The sequence below is a fragment of the Chiloscyllium plagiosum genome, chromosome 22 (assembly GCF_004010195.1).
Source record: "Chiloscyllium plagiosum isolate BGI_BamShark_2017 chromosome 22, ASM401019v2, whole genome shotgun sequence".
In the NCBI taxonomy this organism is placed as follows: domain Eukaryota; kingdom Metazoa; phylum Chordata; class Chondrichthyes; order Orectolobiformes; family Hemiscylliidae; genus Chiloscyllium; species Chiloscyllium plagiosum.
The window spans coordinates 15,273,237-15,292,125 of record NC_057731.1 but is presented as its reverse complement, the minus strand read 5'-3'; the positions used below and the strand labels follow the sequence as shown (position 1 = coordinate 15,292,125).

The window sequence follows — 18,889 nt, the reverse complement described above, 5'->3', positions numbered from 1 at the left end:
GCTGGTAAATAATTTACTTTCCTGTATAAAAATAGTTATTTGGTTGGACAAAATTTGAGCATTGCTGATAAAAGACAGATTTTGATGAAGATTTTGTCATGTACTCATCAGGACAATTTGTAAGAATATCAATTCAAGTGGAAAGCCATCATTCATGCTGCATGAGAAGAGAGTGCTGATTGGCTAACAAGTTGTCTCTAACTGGTTGAGGTATGTCTGTGGAGAATGTATCCATTATTGCTGATTGACAGTTAATTGCCAGACTTTGTCTAAATTTTAAACTGGTTAAGTTAACTCTGATTAGTCAAGGCATTGCCCAGCGAAATGAATTACAGTGCCAGGTATGTGGGCTGTATATCTCAAAGACTCAGGGATTTTGTCAAACAGCATATCCCTTCAACTATTAGTTTTAGTAATAGGGAGAGACTGAATAGGCTGGGGATATTTTCCTTGGAGTGTCGGAGTCTGAGGGGTGACCTTATAGAGGTTTATAAAATCATGAGGGACATACAAATAGGTGAATAGCCAAGGTCTTTTCCCCAGGATAGTGGGGTCCAAAACTAGAGGCAGAGTTTTAAGTTTAAGAGGGAAAAGATTTAAAAGGGACCGAAGGGGCAACCGTTTCACGCAGAGGGTGGTGCGTGTTCGGAGTGAGCTTCCAGGGGAAGTGGTGGAGGCTGTTACAATTACATCATGTAAAAAATCTCTGGATGGGTATACGAATAGGAAGGGTTTAGAGGGATATGGGCCAAATGCTGGCAAATGGGATTAGGTTAGGTTAGGATCTCTGGTCAGCATGGACGAGATGGAATGAAGGGACTGGTCCCGTGCCATACATCTCTATGACTATTCACAACAAGCAAATATACAGACCACGGCCAATCAACCTTTGCTTTCAAAACTTGCAACATTGTATCCAAATGTGTTAGATGTGATTCTGCAATTGGACAACATTTGCTGAATAATTCTGACAATTTAGGATTGTCAGTTGAACTTGTAGTGCAGTGTACTTATGTGGACTGGGAGCTAATTATTCATATACAAGACCTTTTTCTTGGCATGTGTTCAACCCAACAAAATAGGCAATAGCCTTCCTTAGTTCATTTTGCAGTGCAATGTCCTGCCCAATTAGAGTCAACCTACCTGATTTAAACAATGCTGAACAGTTAACTATTAATTGGCATTCTCCACGTGGGTGCCTTCTCCACTTCAACACTTCTCTCAACCAATGAGTGCTCTCTCTTGTTGAACAATATGAATGTTGCTTTTCTTTTGAATTGGTATTTTGTGTGAATTGCCCTGGTGAGTGCAAGACAAAAAGCTTTGGCGAAATGTGTCTCATTTCAACAATGCTTCAATGTAACAATCTGAAGAATCAGACTTTCTGAGGCAGTCACTTATGAAGCAGCTGTTTGAGGAAGGTATAATGGAAAACAAATGGGTTGGACATGGTGTAATGATAGCTACAAGCTCCGCACACTAACTGTAAGGATATTGCAGAAGCTTGGACTAACAACACAGAATGGATGAGTTCAAATCCTAACATGACGGTTTGGGAATTTGAGTTCCATTTATTTAATAAAATCTGGAACAGTAGAGCTGGTATCAGTAAAAATTATCATATGACTTTAGGACTATCATAAAGACCCAATGTGTTCAGAAATTGTTTTTAAGGATTGAACCTGTAAATGCCACATAAAATCAGATAATATTGTCACTAATTTCCAGTAATAATTATTATTTGCACACTATATTTCAGACAGGAGGGTAATTGGCAGTATAATCGTTTAGACTGGTGGAACAGGGTTATAATTTGACCTCACCCACTAAAAGAAAACTCCTCTTGCTACATATTGTCAACGGGAAGGGCTGCATAGTATTACCACAATTTCCACTCAGCAGGGACTCTTAATGATACAGCATTGAACTGGCAAACTCAAATGGGAACTGATGGGATTGAGAGGATGAGGGCTGTTCTTACAGAGCTGTTGAGGACAGGGACTACAGTCAAGAGTGTGGTGCTGGAAAAGCACAGCAGGTCAGGCAGCATCCAACGGGCAGGAGAATCAAGGTTTCGGGCAAAGGCTGATGAAGGGCTTTTGCCCGAAACGTCGACTCTCCTGCTCCTCGGATGCTGCATGACCTGCCGTGCCTTTCCAGCACCACACTCCCGACTCTGATCTCCAGCATCTGCAGTCCTCACTTTCGCCTAGAAGACAGGGACTAGTCAGTTTTGTTGTTCGTTTTACATTGCTACTTACAAACCTGCTCACCACAAGTGTCCTAAATGCAAAGCATCTATTCCCCAGTCCCACCGTTGCCCTCTCTGACTGGATCAGTTTCTAAATGATGAGGAGGATTGATGTTGCCAATTGAATTGTGTCTGTGATCCAGAACAATACACAGATTTAAAAATGTGTGTTCCTGCAGACAATACTGTAGCAATATGATACCATCGGTAGACATGATAATGAATGGAACAGCTTCACTAAAAGTAAACCCATCATGTTTCAGGTGAGTTCCTGGGTGACGTGGTTGATCCTGACTGCCGGCTCCATGGAAGAGAAGAGAGAAGTGTTCTCGTACTTGGTTCATGTGGCCAAGTGTTGCTGGAACATGGGTAATTACAATGCAGTGATGGAATTCCTGGCAGGCCTCAGGTATTGTTGATTCATTCCTCCACTGAAGTAGCTTCAAAGTTAAGATCAGAATGCATTTTTCCATATTTTATACAGGCCACTTTGATCATGAGTTGGCTTTGGCACTTGCTCAAACATTGCTTTTAGATAAATTAGGTAAAATCAGCTCCAGTTGTTTGACAGGAGTTGAAAGAAGAATTTAGGAGAATTAATAGATTACTCCAAATGTTTGCATTAAAAGGAGCAGTTTTGTGTGATGGTGGATTGAGAGGCCAAAACGTTTATCATCAATCCAAATGCTGTATATTGTGCAGGAAGGAATTTTCTCTATTTCCTCTGCACAATGCTTGCATTCTGAATCCAGTAACTTTCCCCTTGCTTTAGCAGTCGCTTTACCAATGTCATGGTTATTGTGTGGTTGCATCCTCTTTGGTAGAACCACCATAATGGTATAGGAGACTGAAAAGATAAGGGCTGAGAGGGGCAGGGCATTGCATATGCACATCAGGCAGAAAGGATATCTGCTTACAATCTGCAGGGGGCTTTTAGGTAAATGATTCAAAAGTTAAACTGCTTGAATATCCTCGGGTGACTGTCTGTGTGGAGTTTGCACGTTCTCCCCGTGTCTGTGTGAGTTTCCTCCGGATGCTCGGGTTTCCTCCCACAGTCCAAAAGGTGTGCAGGCCAGGTGGATTGGCCATGCTAAATTGCCCATAGCGTTAGGTGCCTTAGATCAGGGGGAAATGAGTCTGGATGGGTTGCTCTTCGGAGGGTCGGTGTGGGCTTGTTAGGCCAGGGGCCTGTTTCCACACTGTAGGGAATCTAATCGAACCTAATATGTAAAACAAAAAAGGTCAATTATCTGCTAATCAACTTACATTTCATGAGACCAGAAGCCTGGTCCAATTTTGAACATTGGGCCTCATGATCCAGACATATAATGGTCTCAAACTTCCAAAGCTGGGCCTGAGAACTGGCTCAACATGAAACATTTTCCTGATGGTAGCTATGTTCGTCATTGGCACTAAAGGAAAATAAGTGATGATAATTCTGTAGTTAAAGGAAGTCTAGAAGCGTGTAAAGTGAGGTGCTGAGTGGCAATAGTGCAAAATTTGCAATAATCAAAGGCCCATTTCACTCCAGTGAGGCAATCAATCATAGTATATCCGGTATCACAATTAGTTTAGTGACAGTGATAAAGTATTCTTACACAAATATCTATCTTTATCACTCAGGCCCCACACTTCTCTAGTCAAAGATCATGGCCATCTCAACCCCGAGCTCATACAATCTTGTGTCTAATATCATTGATTTTTTTTCTCAAGTAATGTTCTATTATGGAAAATATAATTGGATTTTTCAGAGGACATCTATAGTTTTCTCATTCTTTAAGTTGAAACAAAGCTGACAATGTAAATGCTTATTTATTGAATGCAAAATTTAACTCTGAGACATACTGCTAAAGTCTTGGTACAAACCAATAACATTTTAAAGTCAGTTCAAAGTCCCAGTTACTAACTGATTGAAATGTGAAATCTTGCGGCAACAATATTAAACAAAACAAAATACTACAATCTTATATTTCGTAAACACTTATACTTTAAATTCAAAAGATCTCAAACGCACTCTCATTTTACTTTTATTCCCACCACAAGGCCCCCTCTATATGTTCCTGGATTTGAGGGTCCCTTCATTTCTCCTTGGACTAAAGCTCTCAAGAATTGTCTTTGATTCCCCTTAGTCTTCCCGCTGTTTTCCGAGCGATGGGATCTCTTGGAATCCTTCCACTAGCATCACACTAGGCAATCAATCCAATTCTCTCTAAGCACCTCCAATAATGCTCAGCTCAAGCATGAATCTTACTGTATTCTTGATCAGTGACTCCAAATCAGAACCACCCCTAGGAAGAAAATCACTTAGACGAAACTCGAAACCAAAAACAGCATCCTTGCAATTTAACCCCATCATAATGTGATACTTCTGGAATGTTTCAGAAAGCAGTTCAACTTAATTATAAACCACACTTTCTTTTGAGAAACTATTGCCAATTTAAACCTTTTAGTAGAGACAGCCTCAGATCTCCCACCTCCAGCAAAAGGCACAGAGAGGTTAATTACCTTCCATTATGTCCCACTATGACCTTATTAAACAAACAAAGACCACCCTTTCATTTCCAATTATGTGAGGTTTGTATGCCAGTTTCTCAAACCAGGTGTTTTCATTTAAGCCACATTAAAAATTTGAGTCGTCAACCTAAAACTTATACTTCTAAGTCATGTGAATCATACAGTTAGCTATTCTTGGCAATAATGTTAATTCTTACTTTCTGCTTCCAGCATTAATTCCGAGTTGTAGCAAAAATGTTCCAAAGGAATGAAGTTTTAATCCCTATTGTCGCTTGCATTTACGGGTGTGAGATCATTGATATAGTTTGGGTGTCTTTCCTTCCCAGGTCTAGAAAGGTTCTGAAGATGTGGCAATTTATGGACCAATCAGATATTGAAACTATGAGAAGCCTGAAAGATGCTATGGCACAGCATGAATTATCGTCTGAATACCGAAAAGTAGTCAACCGTGCTCTGAACATCCCGGGCTGTAAAGTGGTCCCCTTCTGTGGAGTGTTTCTGAAGGAGCTTTGTGATGTTCTGGATGGTGCAGCCACCTTAATGAAGTTCCAGTCGCGCTGTGATTCTCAGGAAGATGCCATCGAGGTAAGCATTGCGTGTATTGACCATGGAAAACAAACATTGTGTGTCGGACAACTTCCTTGTCTAATTGCAAGATTTGCCGAGCAAGTAATTTAAATGAAGAGCTTATGTTTGAAACGTCGACTCTCCTGCTCCTTGGATGCTGCGTGACCTGATGTGCTTTTCCAGCACCACACTCTCTACTCTGAGATCGCCAGCATCTGCAGTCCTCACTTCCTCCTAAGTAGTTTAAATCTGTCGAGAAAAGAATTGCTCATAAATCTTCTGTTGCTTATTTCATTTTCCTTCCAAAAGTAGCCAACAGTGACTATAAATTCAAAGTTAAAATGATGAGATTGGTAATGAATAAAATACAAAAGGGATGTGTGCTTTGTTCTAGTTTTTGACTATGCCACTTTTGCAAGTGAGGTTCCATATATAAAAAGAATCATTTCTTGGTTTGTTTAACGGCTGAGAAGTTTTACTGCACCTTCACTTGCTGAAAAAATTAAAACATCAGAGCCACAAAGTATATTAACCCAGTCTTTTTGGGTGTTAGCAGATGTTGGAGACTGTATTTTCCTGATCTCTGCACTGTTGCAGCATGAGGACTATGTCTATTTGAGGCTGGCATGTGGAAAACATTAGCATTTTTCAGGACGTGATCTCTTAGTGGGCCACCTCTACGGCAGCAGCCCCATGATGGGCAGTGGGCACAAGCTGGAGGCAGTAGATGGAAGTAGTGGGCCCCATTTACAGGGTTGGATCTGGTTTCAACGTTCAACCAGCTAGGGAGATTCATTGATCAAAGCACCGCAGACCCAAGATTCACTGCTGTTCCTTGAAGGCGATGGTAGAGGCAGCCTCACCCTCACAAACCATATTGTTTCCAGAGATCATTAGGAGAATGTTTGTCCAGCACACTAAGGGGACTGGGCTGGAACTGGCCAAAGAGACCCCGAGAGCACAGTATGATGAGAATCATTTGGACCCAGTGCAGGAAGTGCTGCAGTAGCCGTCTCCCTTCTGTTGAGGTGAGTATGAAGCTGCCAGCCATGGATATGTTATAGAGATGATACAGCTTCTCAGCAGAACACCTTAAGGTAGGCAGTGAATAGAAATTCTTACAACTGAGGCAGGAGTGCACTGTCCCATTATCTCATGGTCAAGTTACCACAACATCAAGTAAAAATAGTTTTTCCAGTTACCAAGATGCCTTACCTGTATCACGTGCCAAACAAAAATATCTATCAACCAATTGTCTTAACCACAAATGATTTATTATTAAAACAAAATTTTATTCCATGCAATTATAATCATTAGTGAGCATACGCAATTGGTAATATAGAAATATAAATGCTTATTCCTCTAAATAACATCAAAAGAGAGAGAGACAGACAGACGACCATTATCTTAAACTTCCTCTCTCACTTGAATTCCCTCATTCTCACTCACTTGCACTCTCTCAGACTCTTTCACACCCTCTCACACACTTACATGCTCTGACCCTCTCATACACCTGCACTTGCACATTCAGTCACAGTCCTCTTGTGTCCCACCTGAAGACCACATAACAACAGAAACCAGTCACTGTCCAAGGGAGTCAGTAGAGATCTACAGCAAAGCAAGCTTTTACCACCGGTCATGTGATTCTCAAGACAACTTGTTAAAATGTTACCAAAGTCCATAGTAATCTTTTCAATAATCTATTTTAAAGAAACCATCTGGGTATTTACACAAAACCTGAAATAAATCAGTTTTTCCATATTTCTTCAAAAGTTATTCTCCAAGAAATAAGAGTATGAGGTGTTTTCATCACAACACGGTAAGGAGGTCATTGTTCAGGAGAGAAAAAAATGAAACTATGTCAGCTTGGGAGCATAGTAAATAATCCTTGGGGAAATGCAGTGACCGGAGCATCCATTGTGGTAGTGGATCAAGATGGGAAATTGGGAACTGACCTTTCCATCTTCACATTTGCAGGAGAAGCATGCACCCAATGTCTGAGAGAGGAACTAACTGGGTGTTGAAGGAACTGACTTGGCAATCTTGATGCTCCTGGTGGGAATAGCGGGCAACATTGGGAAGATGGTAGCACTGGTTGGCGATAGTGAGATTGCTGTAAGACTGAGAGAGGGCAAATGTTTATTGGATTCCTCATGGGTTGGGGTTCGCCTTTCGGAAGTCATTTCCAGTGGTTGCCACAACTGCTGAAATTAGGGAGGTCTTATAACTGATATTTTCTCTCCTATTGATGATACTGAAGGTTTAATAGCAACTGACTGTTGAGACTGTTGCTGCCTCTGAGGTTGACTTGCAGCTGAGGAACCATTGTCCTAGGCTTGAATCACGTTCTCCACTGGTGCAAGTACATGCAGCATGATGGCTCCTCATTCAATCTTCAAAGGAGTGGCACAATGTGAGCAGGAGTAGGTGGTGAAGCCAGAGGCTACAGTGTGCAGTCTCCATCGGACAGCTCCAGTCATGTTCACCCAGTTGGAGGATGGTGACCCCTGGGGATCATGTGTCCAGCAGGTATCAGTGGGACAACAAGAAGACGTGGTCATCATCCAAGATTCCTGAGACATTGCATTCCCGTTGAAAATGGAGGAATCCATTCACGATGTGGGCATTGCAATGTGTCAAACATGTAAACATGTTAGCTCCTCCATTCAAATACAACAGTATGCTGACAAGATGCAGGAACAGCACAGATTGTATGATGCATTGGGGTGCATGGATGGAGGTGGATGATGAAGCATGGGCAAATTGGTGTGCTCTCACTCGCTAAATATAAATCTGCAGATTGTATGAGAGGATGGAGGCAGAATGAGGTGGTGTAGATGGTGCATTGCCCGATGGAGCCTCAACATCTGGAACCACTCCTTTTGCCCCTTTGAGTGTAATGGAACCTCCTACAGCAAGTGGCAATAGTGATGGATAGCACTAAGCAGGAGAGCTGTAGTGACTGCTCAGAGCTTTCAACAGCAGGTGGCGACAGTCGGGAGGGAAGCTGGAAGAGTCAAATATGGTCTCTCTGGAAAAACATCTTTGGGGAAAGGAGTCTGCATGAGAATAAGGAGTAAACAGACAAAGAATTCCAGCATAATCCACAAGCTTTATTCCATGTAAATACTGTAAATAATTATTTGTTTAACCTTAATTCTCCATCATGTTTATAATGACCTAGTGTCAATGGAATACAGAATCCGCACTTCATGACATTTGTGTGGTCAAATCTCATGTTGGTTGAATAAGACATGATAATTCTCAAAGTCTTCTGAATGAGGCTGTCCTGACTCATATGCAGCTGGTTCAGCCGGCCATGGAGCTATTATGTACCCTGATATCCAAAATGAAAATGCCATGGTTATCTCAGTTGCCAGGATACCCTGTTGACCAGGCAACCAGCACATCATAGACATAGGGAAGCATCATGTAAGTGTTCTTGCAGGAGAGCAGAGAGTTGATGTTAGAATTCGTGGGTGGCACGGTGGCATAGTGGTTAGCACTGCTGCTTCACAGCGCCAGAGACCCGGGTTCATTTCCCGCCTCAGGTGAATGACTGTGTGGAGTTTGCGCGTTCTCCCCGTGTCTGCGTGGGTTTCCTCTGGGTGCTCCGGTTTCCTCCCACAGTCCAAAGATGTGCAGGTCAGGTGAATTGGCCATGCTAAATTGCCCGTAGTGTTAGGTAAGGGGTAAATGTAGGGGTATGGGTGGGTTGCGCTTTGGCGGGTCGGTGTGGACTTGTTGGGCCGAAGGGCCTGTTTCCACACTGTAATGTAATCTAATTAGAAAGAGGTTCGCGTGGCTGCACATTGTGAAGCTTTCCTTACATTAATGCATTTGAATTTAAGTAAGATGGCTGTATTTGAAACGTTGTATTTGTCATGTTACTCAGTTTGGGAGGTGGGGATTTATTCACAATGTCTTGGCCTGTTTCCACACTGTAATGTAATCTAATTAGAATGAGGTTCACGTGGCTGCACATTGTGAAGCTTTCCTTACATTGATGCATTTGAATTTAAGTAAGATGGCTGTATTTGAAACGTTGTATTTGTCATGTTACTCAGTTTGGGAGGTGGGGATTTATTCACAATGTCTTGGCTGTGTGTGGGGTTTGAAAGTGTCATCTGGCTATGTGCCCAGATCCCTTAGTGATTTATGAGTGCTAACCCCTGTGAGAACTGGGCCTTGTCCTTGGTCTGGAGAGGGACTGCTGTGTATAAACCGGCAGTCTGATTTTGAGTCTTTCATTGGTGGCTCTGCCAGACTCAGGAGATGTGTTTCTGGATCAGAATGTCCTGGGTCACCACTCCTCCCCTTTGCTCCGACCCATCTCAAAGTCAATGGCCCAGTACCAGTGAGCTTCTCAGTCTCTTGAGACCTCAGCTGCCAAACTGTTCGTGCACCTTTCTGAGATCTTCAGTAAGACTTTTTTTCTCTGTCTGCAGTCACAATCATGCTTCCAGAACAGCAGGTTAGGTGAACTGCTCAATGCTTCCTCAGTGTGGGTGTATCTGTCAGTGCCTGACCCTCTTCCCTGTGGGCACCAGTGACATCATCTGCATGGGCCAGGAGCTTGTGCGGGGTCGGTCTTGTCCTCCTCTGGTAAATTCTCAATTTACAGCCCTCTGCAATGCCAGCCTGGGCAGGTAGCCACCCTCTCTAAGGAGCCACATTCAGTACATTTCTATGGGGGCAGCTGTGGATCAGGTAGCTGGCATGTTTACAGCAGCACCGGTTTGGCAAGCTCACCCATCATCTAACCCACATCTGCCAGCTCCTCAAAATTCAACCCAGGTTTCCAGGAGAAACAACAGCAAAAATATTATTGCAATGGTGGACTAAATTCTGTTTCCCGTGTCTTTTTATTCCTTACATGTGGGGATTAGAAACAGTTCAGACCAGTTCAGCCTGTATATGATTTGTAACCTGTAACTTTCTTACGGTTTGTGTAGATTCCACTGCACACAGTAGTGAATTTATTATATTCCATGTGAAGCATAGAATGTAAAGTGGCTAACTGTTTCCATCCCTAACTGTGTGAAGCTGTTTCATAAGACTCCAATTTAATCTGTGTTGTAGGGAGATTGCTAACACTGAGAGAATGTTCCCAGTTTGTTGCAGACTACAATGGTCAGGACCATTTCTTTCAACGGATTGGGAAAGATGGCCTAAACAACAGTGAGAAAGAATTCACGGTAAACAACATTCTCCAGACCATTCGAAGCTGTAACAGAAGCCTGGAGTGTGAGGAAGGTGAAGAAGGCGCCAGTGAAAGTTGCACTTCACGAAAGAACTCATTCAAAGACAGGAGTAAATATCAGTAAGTAATAGAATGGCTTCCCAATGATGTTCACTACAATGTGTAAAGTTCTCATGTGGAGACCGCTCAATAAGATAACTAGAACAAGCAACTCTCTCTGTTAACAACAAACAGATGTTTGATATAGCTCATCGCACCACTTTGAACAGTGGTGTCTCATTTGCTGAGTATATTTCCACTGGCTGTTGAACCTCACAAAGGGAACTGAAGGATTTTCCCAACACCTCCCACTTTGCCAACACTCCTGCTATTACTGCTGTTACTCCTCTTCAGGGAGCCTTACACAGCCAGGTAGAACCTTCGAGAGTTCGGCTTCAAGAAATGATCTTTGGGTTTGGGCTTAGGGACGTGTTATTGTTAGGGTTAATGTTATGTGTATATTATTGTAAATTAATTTTGAACAGTTTTACTTCACTGGAATGAGGTACAGGTAAAAACTTTGTGAATGGGCTGGAATTAGTATATTTTCCTTTTAAAGGGAGTTGGGTCCACCTGTATTTTGTGCCAACCTGATTAATTGGGCAATCAGAAATAGTTTAACTTTTTAATCTTGCTACTTCTCATTGGCTTTTACAAGACTGTAGTAAACTAGAAACCATTTCTACTGAGTAACCTACAAGGGATATGCAACAGGCCATGAGTAGGCCTTGTGTCTACACATTTGATTGATAAATTTCTGGAGGATTTTCATTTGGGCTGTTTATAGGACAGGGGTCAACAGAGGTTGCTTGGTTAAATTGGAAAAGATGCCTATTTCTGTGCTATTGCAGAGTTGGGGATAGTAAGCAATTCATGGGTATCTTTTAAGCTCTTGATTAGCCTGTTCAATGTATAAGCCAACACATTGTATTACAATTTGTTCCGGGGTAAATTGATATTTAAGTCATTCACTCTTTGGGACTTTAATAAATTCAAATGAATGGTGTCTCTGTCATTCCAGTATCTTCTCTGCGTCACTGAAGTGGCAGCTTTGATTTTGGACACAAGACTCTAAGTTGGACTTGAACCAACAACCTTTAGAGGCAAGAGTACTTTAATGTGGCAATGCGACAACTACATGAGGCAACTCTATGTACAAACACCCGAGCTTGAGCCAACAGCATTCTGGTCCCAAATCGTTCTTCTATAACTCAAGATTATAAAATATACATTCATGCAACCCAGGATGTTCCCAATTGCCATTACTGATAAGCTGGCAGCAATGTGTTTAAAGTAACAAGATTAGTCAGAGTTTACAAGAATATGGTTACCATTGGTGTTAAAATGAGAGAGTTACCAAGGGCATTAGGAGAATCTGATTACTGTGAATATTGAACATAGTGCAAATTTAAGCTTTCCTGCATCCTTCCTTTTTTTAAAACTGAAGTTTTCTTCAAACAGTTTTTGGGAAGAAGACGAGTTGATGGGTGAATAAAATGTAGCTTTTGAACTATTGAACCTGAAATGCTTCAAGCTCATTCATAAAGGTCATCCATTCCAGCACAACCTTGAGTGCTTGATGGTTGAGCCAAATTTGTACATAACAGGGACGTTTTTAATTTATTAAATCGCAAGGCAGTATCATTGCTTTGTGAGATGCTTGTTTTGGGTTTCTGGTAAGAAATAACAGCATGTTCCCCTGCAATTGCAGAGCTTGTGCTGTGGCACAGCAGGAAGCTATCTTGCCTCTGAATCTGTGTGTTTAAACTGCATTCCTAAGGCCTGCACACATAAATTACATTGAGAGATCACTCCAGTGAGAGTTACTAATCTGGCGGAAGTGGTGTCATAATGGCAATGTCACTGGACCATTACTCCTGACGTCCAGGCTAATACATAGAGACATGGAGTTAGATGTCATGGGGGTGAATCTAGTGAAATTTAAAAGCAAACATTGATTGTTGTAAAATGCATCTAGTTTTCTAATGTCTTTTCAGGAAGAACATTGGCCATAGTCACTTGGTCTGGCTGACATTTGACTCCAGACTCATAGCAACATGGCTGACATTTAATAAACGTGCTGTGGCCAAGTCACTTGGTACGAAGGCCCGTGCCAGAAGTGAATGAAAAATAAGAACCTTGAGTGCTAGGACTAATGAGTAGGTGGAATCTTAAATGGAAGCGCTGGCTACCTTTTTCAGGGGAACATAGAAGATTCTGTGTCACTATTTTGAAGAAGGGTGGGCAAGTTCTCCTCAGAACCCTGGGCAATATTTATCCCTCACACACCGTTAAAAGCAGATGTTCTGATCGTTGCCTCCTTGTTGTTGTGGGAAGTTGCCACGTGCTAGCTGGCAGCTATTTCTGACACGATTACAGTAACTATGCTTCAAAAGTACTTTGTTGGCTATAACTCACTTTGAGATGTCCTAAGGTCATAAAAGGTTCGATATAAATTTAAATCTGTGCTACTTTACAGAGGAAGGGAGAAAGTTTTTAAAAACACCAGACTGGGAATTATGCAATAAAGCAGACATTTATTTGATCCAGCAATAAGATCACAAATAAATGCTTTGAAAATGAAGGCATTGGCCTGCAAGGCTATTAATATTAAACTATTCTAAACAATCATTATTTCATGTCTTGCAATACATCTGGCCAAATTGTAGCTGGACACAAATTGAATCCAGGCATCCAATAATGAGGCCAGAGCGAAACATACCATATGATTCAGAGGTTTCCTTTTAATTCTGAAAGCTTTTCATCTACTTGGCATTTGAGAGCCTCGTCATCGAGTACTTATTTACCTCCATTGGCTGTCTGTCTGTCTGACTGTTCTTTCATCAAGATCCTAGTGGTCTTCTCTTTCTATACCTTATCTTCTTCCATACTTTTATTTCTGAAGCACACCAACTCCAGTGAAGAAAACTTCAGAATCGAATCGAGTGTTGTAAGTTGAACTTCTGTCTTTCTGCTTTCGTCCACAAGCAAACAATTCCAACTAACACGTTTGTGTGAAGTGGCATTGTTCAGGCTCCTTTGACTTCTTGCCATGGCATTTGATTTTATGATGTTTCCATACCTGAGGGCTGGTTGGACCCAAACTACACCTGATGAAAGTGAGGAAGGAGGGAAAGAGGGAATTAAAATATCAGTGGAATCTGTAACTCCTCATTTACATCACACTCCTGCCCCACCGTCATTTTGATTCCCAACTTTCAGGTGGGACCATTGTTGAGTTTCATGGAAAATGTCCCTGACACTGGTAATTGGTGATAGGACTTCCTGGAGAGCAAAGAAGAAAATCCAGAGCAGGGAAGGCCCATTATTTTGTTCTCCCCCTTCACAGTCTGTCTTCAAGTCAGTGCAGGGAACCATTGACTGGGTCCTGATTGGCAGCCTCCTCCCTCCCGAAATCCAACTATCGCTGGCTGCCAAGTGAGGAACTGATAGGAGGGTGGAGTTCAGGCACGTAATCAGGCCAGCTATGATCTTACTGCTCTCTTGTGCAGGCTCAAGGGGCTAAATTGTCTATTCCTGCTCCTATTTCTTAAGTTCTATCAGTAGCTTCAGTATCAGATGGGAGAAACCACGAGAGATGGTAAAAAGGGGTGTTTGCTGTTTTGCTATGCATAGATTCCAAATTTTAGACAAGAAGTCTGCCTCAAAGATAGTTACATGACGTCTTAACATGTGACATTCTGGAAGAAAAGTACTCACCTCACCTTCAATCAGGTTCTCAAGTGCAATTGAAGCATGGTAGTGTGTTCAGTCAATCTGTTACATGTATGTAATGTACAGTAATGTCACTAAGCACAGAAACCAGATTTATCACAGTAAAGTCTGTTATACCATATAATGTAAATAGTTAGTGCTCTAAATAAGCTTCAAGACATCTATCTCAACAACAACCCAGTCTTTGTGGTAACATGTTATCTGAGTGAATATATAGAGCAATACTCAGATCATATCATATACTGGCGGTGGTATTTGACCGAAGAAACCATGTAAGTTACATCAAACCCAGAGATTCTTTGTCAATCTCCCAGAGAATTCCCTTAGAAATTTTAGCTGTATTTATTTGGTTGTGGTGTGAAGTGCTGAGTAAAGAGTAATGTTCAAAAGTATATAACACCTGGACCTCTAAAGGGAAGGCCACAATCTCCAGAGGCTATTATACCTCATTCTTCTGAATAATTATCCTCCTGAACCCATCACTAATATCTAAAGCTGGGAGTGCGGGAGCCTGGGGTTGGAAATCCCCAGTTTTGGCCTGTTTGCCTACCCAGTTGTCCTCGCTTGAAGGGATGGGAGGTCGAGTAGAAACATCCTGTGTTAGGTTGGGCCTAGCATATCCAAAATGAGTCCGAATTCTGCAAATACATTTGCAGAGCTGCAGTAGGATGATATAGAAAAAGAAATCATTATTCTGTGGACTGTGAGAGTAAAAGCTAGTCCAAAATTGAATTAAATATTATCTTAACATTTTGTTTTGATTAACACTTGCCAGTTTGAATATATTGTCAGGCAACCTTAACCAACTGATTCTGCACAGTCATGAAGCTGACATTTAATACGAAGCTTGTTTGTTCCTATATATTGTTTTGAGTGAGAGATCAGAGAATCACACAAGTGATCCAACACAGGAGGAGGCCACTTGGCCCATCAAGTTCTCACTGGCTCTTTAAACAAGCATCATTACCTCATGTCAATCTCCAGCTTTTCTCCCCATATCACTGCACACCATTTCTGTCCAACTAATCATCCATTTCAATTAAATCAACATTTCAATTAAATCTGCCTCCATCACATTTCCAGATGGTACATTCTATGCCTTAAATACACGCACTGTTAACGAATTTCTCACCTTGCAATTGTTTCTTTTGCAAATCACTTTAAATCTGGGTTGTCTGGTTCTTGATCCTTTTAGATGTGGGGACAGTTTCCTACTTTCTCCATCCAGTCCCCTCATGATTTTGAAAACCTCCATCAGATTTCCTCATAAATGCCTTCTCTTCTACGAAAACAGTCCTAACGTTATCAATCTTTCCTCATAACTGAAATTTCTCATCCCTGGATCCATTCCCATTCATCACTTCTGCACCTTCTCCAACGTATTAACACCTTTGCCGTAATGTGGCAGAACTGTAGCTCAAGGCTACGGTATTGTAGCTCAGGGCTAATAATTGACTTTTAGTCATCTTATCACTTGTGATGATGCTCAATGTGGCTTCCTGTCAACTGTACTACTTGAGAGAAAATAGTTTCTTGAATAACAAATCAAATTAGACTGATCTCAAGTAAATATTTAACATTGCTTCATTATGCCATTGCACGTTTAGACTGCATCTCTATGTAAACTAATTATGAAATTACAAGTGTTGTTTATTAAATAACTACCCTGTGTGGCCTCTGTATGCTGCAGAAAAAATGAATATGGAATAATCCCTGGTTCTGTATGCTTGGTTCCTGCTAACAGGACATGGAGTGGTGCTTGTGCCTAAAGTCTGCAGTTCATTGACTCCATTCCCAGCCGCAGGAACTAGTGAGATGGAAATAAGAGGAAACATGTCACTGTACAACTCTCAAGTCTCTTCTTAATTGTGCAGGTTCATTGTCGGAGATCTGTCTGACTCAGAAAGCGATTCCTTTGAGCAGTCCAGTGAGTGGGATCTGAGTGGGTCAGAGGATCAGCAAAAAGCATTCTGTCATGAGACGGAACTCATTCCTTGGTATGTGCTGTCCATCAGAGCTGACATCCATCAGTTCCTACTGCAAGGGGCCACAGTCATACATTATGACCAGGAGGCTCACCTCTCGGCACGCTGTTTTCTCAAGCTGCAGCCTGACAACTGTACTTTAACCTGGTCAAAACCGCCTACAGCCAGCCCAGCCAGTGCGAAGGTCAAGAGCCTGGTGTTGGGTAACAGTGTGGACCTGTGTAACAGCAAATTTCAGCCGTATGGGCACATAGCTCTAAATGGACTGGTGGAAGGTTTCTTGGACATGTCTGCAGTGAAAGCTGTCTATGTGGGACATACAGGAATTGATCTGAATACTGTATGCATTCAGAATAAACTTTGCCATATGACACTTGAGGACAATTGTGTGACGCTGCTCTATGGGGTCCATACAACCGATAACCGTTTGTTACACTTTGTGGCTCCCAAGTACACAGCTAAGATGGTGCACGATGGATTACAAGAGTTAATGTCAGCTGTGCGTAAAATGAGGAAGTTCCCTGATCAGAGACTGCAGTGGTTGAGGAAGCAGTACGTCAGCTTATATCAGGTACGTGTATGGGTGTCATGTGCGTCAAACCTTTACATCAATGTCAAACAGCATAGACATTCCTATTGGTGACAAAAATGAACAGTTAGTATGTTCATAAAATGTTGGTGTTAACCTGTTTACCTTATATTGATGAAAGAATATCATACAATTTGTTAATTAATATTGGTAACTTTATCTTGCATTCATACATACAAGTTCTAGATTTCACCATTGAGAGGCCAAACTATCTGTTTTTATGAACAGATTTTCACATTTATTTATTTATGATGTCTCAGCATCAAGTGTATAAAATGAAGTAAACTTCTCAAATACTGAGCTTAGCTGCAGTCACACTCATTCTTTCATCGGACTAGTTTAATATTTCATGGTGCATGAATTTAGAAAATAGAGTAATCTTCTGAACAAGGTGACGTCTAACTCTTCATAATATCCTTTGTGTTCCTTTACTGGGAATTTTTAGAAGTTCTTTGTTATGTTGTGGAGATTCAAAGTACTGATAGGAAAAGAGGGATTTGACGATATATAAAACTGGTAAAGAACTGGTATTCTAACAGTCCAGTACTAGATTTTTAACCCACAGTGGAACTAACTAACTGAAAAGGAACAAAACCAGAAATTGCTGGAAAAGCTCAGCAGCTCTGGCAGCATTTATGGAGAGATATCAGTTAATGCTTCGGGTTGACTGACCCTTCCTCAGAACTGGAAAGGAGCTCCTTTACAAGTGATCAGTGGTTAAAAGGAAAATGGAGACTCATTAGTCCTTTGTTAAGAGAAATGAATAAAGGATAAATATCTAGGTTAAAATTAAGAGAGGTATTAAATGGGGCTGCTGGCAGACCTATGTTTATACTTCTGCTTATAAACTCTCAAAGTGTGGTGAATGTTTGGAAATCTCTTCCAAAAATGACAGTGGATGTTGGCTCTGTTGTTATCTTAAATCTGCGATGGATAATTTTCTGTTACACAAAGATATTAAGGGATATGAGCCAAATTAAGCCACAGATCAGCCATGATCTCATTGAATGATAGAACAGGCTTGAAGAACTGTTCCAATATGTAAATATCCCTGGCGGATAAATATTAATTATTAATTAAATTGTGAATTCCAATAAATTCCAATACCAAGTTATTAATTCCAATGGCCCAATTAGGAACGAGCAATGAGCATTGAGGTGCTCGCAAAAGTATTTTAAAGAGAACACAACAAGCTTTTCTTCTGCATTGATTAGAAGCAAATTAAATCCGTTCCAGTCACAATGCAATCCAAATAGGAGCCACAAATGCTCAAGTGACTCAGAGGTTGTCAAAGAGAAAGTTGAAAGAGAACGAGTCATGAATCAGCTCAAGTCCTCATCGACTGTGTTGTTCTGGTCAGGAGATATTTGTAATAATGTTCAGGATAAAATAGTGTAATGATACTAATGCCCTAGACCTGGTGTAGAGAAGGCAAATGATTTTTGAGGATATAACAATGAAAAGTTGCTTGTTATATGAAAGAAAAGCTCTTCAAAATGAAGCAGCATGCAATGGCTTGAGAGTCATTTAAGATATTGTGTAATAAATAAAGTTTGTGTTAAGCCATTATTGAAGAGGTGCATGTGTTATTGTCCAGTTTTTGTTAGCCATTATTCATCCCATTGTTTTTTTTATTCTTTTATGGGATGTGGACACCATTGGCATTTGTTGCTCATCCCTAGTTGCCCTCAAACTGAGTGGCCTCCTGGCATGTTTAACAGGACATTTAAGAGTCACCCAAGTTGCTTGAGTCTGGCGTCACATGAAGACCGGACCAAGTAAAGATGGCAGATTTCCTTCCTGACAGGTCATTCGTGAAATTAGAGTTTTTATCAACAATCACTTACAAGGTTAATGCTCATCATTAGTGAGATTAGCTTCAGATTCAAGGTTTATTAATTGTATTTAAATTCCTCCGGCTACTATGGTGAGCTTTGAACCTGTATCCCTGAGATTTGCCTGGGATTGTTGATTACTATCCAGTGTCATTACCACTACATTGTAGA

At 41.2% G+C, this 18,889-nt stretch overlaps 1 protein-coding gene across 1 annotated transcript in view; it reads left to right on the top strand.

The window, feature by feature from the left end:
• plce1 (phospholipase C, epsilon 1) overlaps positions 1 to 18,889 on the top strand; it is a 381,748-nt gene that overhangs the window by 279,485 nt on the left and 83,374 nt on the right. The window contains exons 5-8 of the mRNA XM_043712462.1: positions 2,515 to 2,660; positions 5,092 to 5,350; positions 10,447 to 10,655; positions 16,184 to 16,865. Coding sequence (XP_043568397.1) covers positions 2,515 to 2,660; positions 5,092 to 5,350; positions 10,447 to 10,655; positions 16,184 to 16,865 — 1,296 coding nt within the window. The remainder of the gene's footprint in view (positions 1 to 2,514; positions 2,661 to 5,091; positions 5,351 to 10,446; positions 10,656 to 16,183; positions 16,866 to 18,889) is intronic.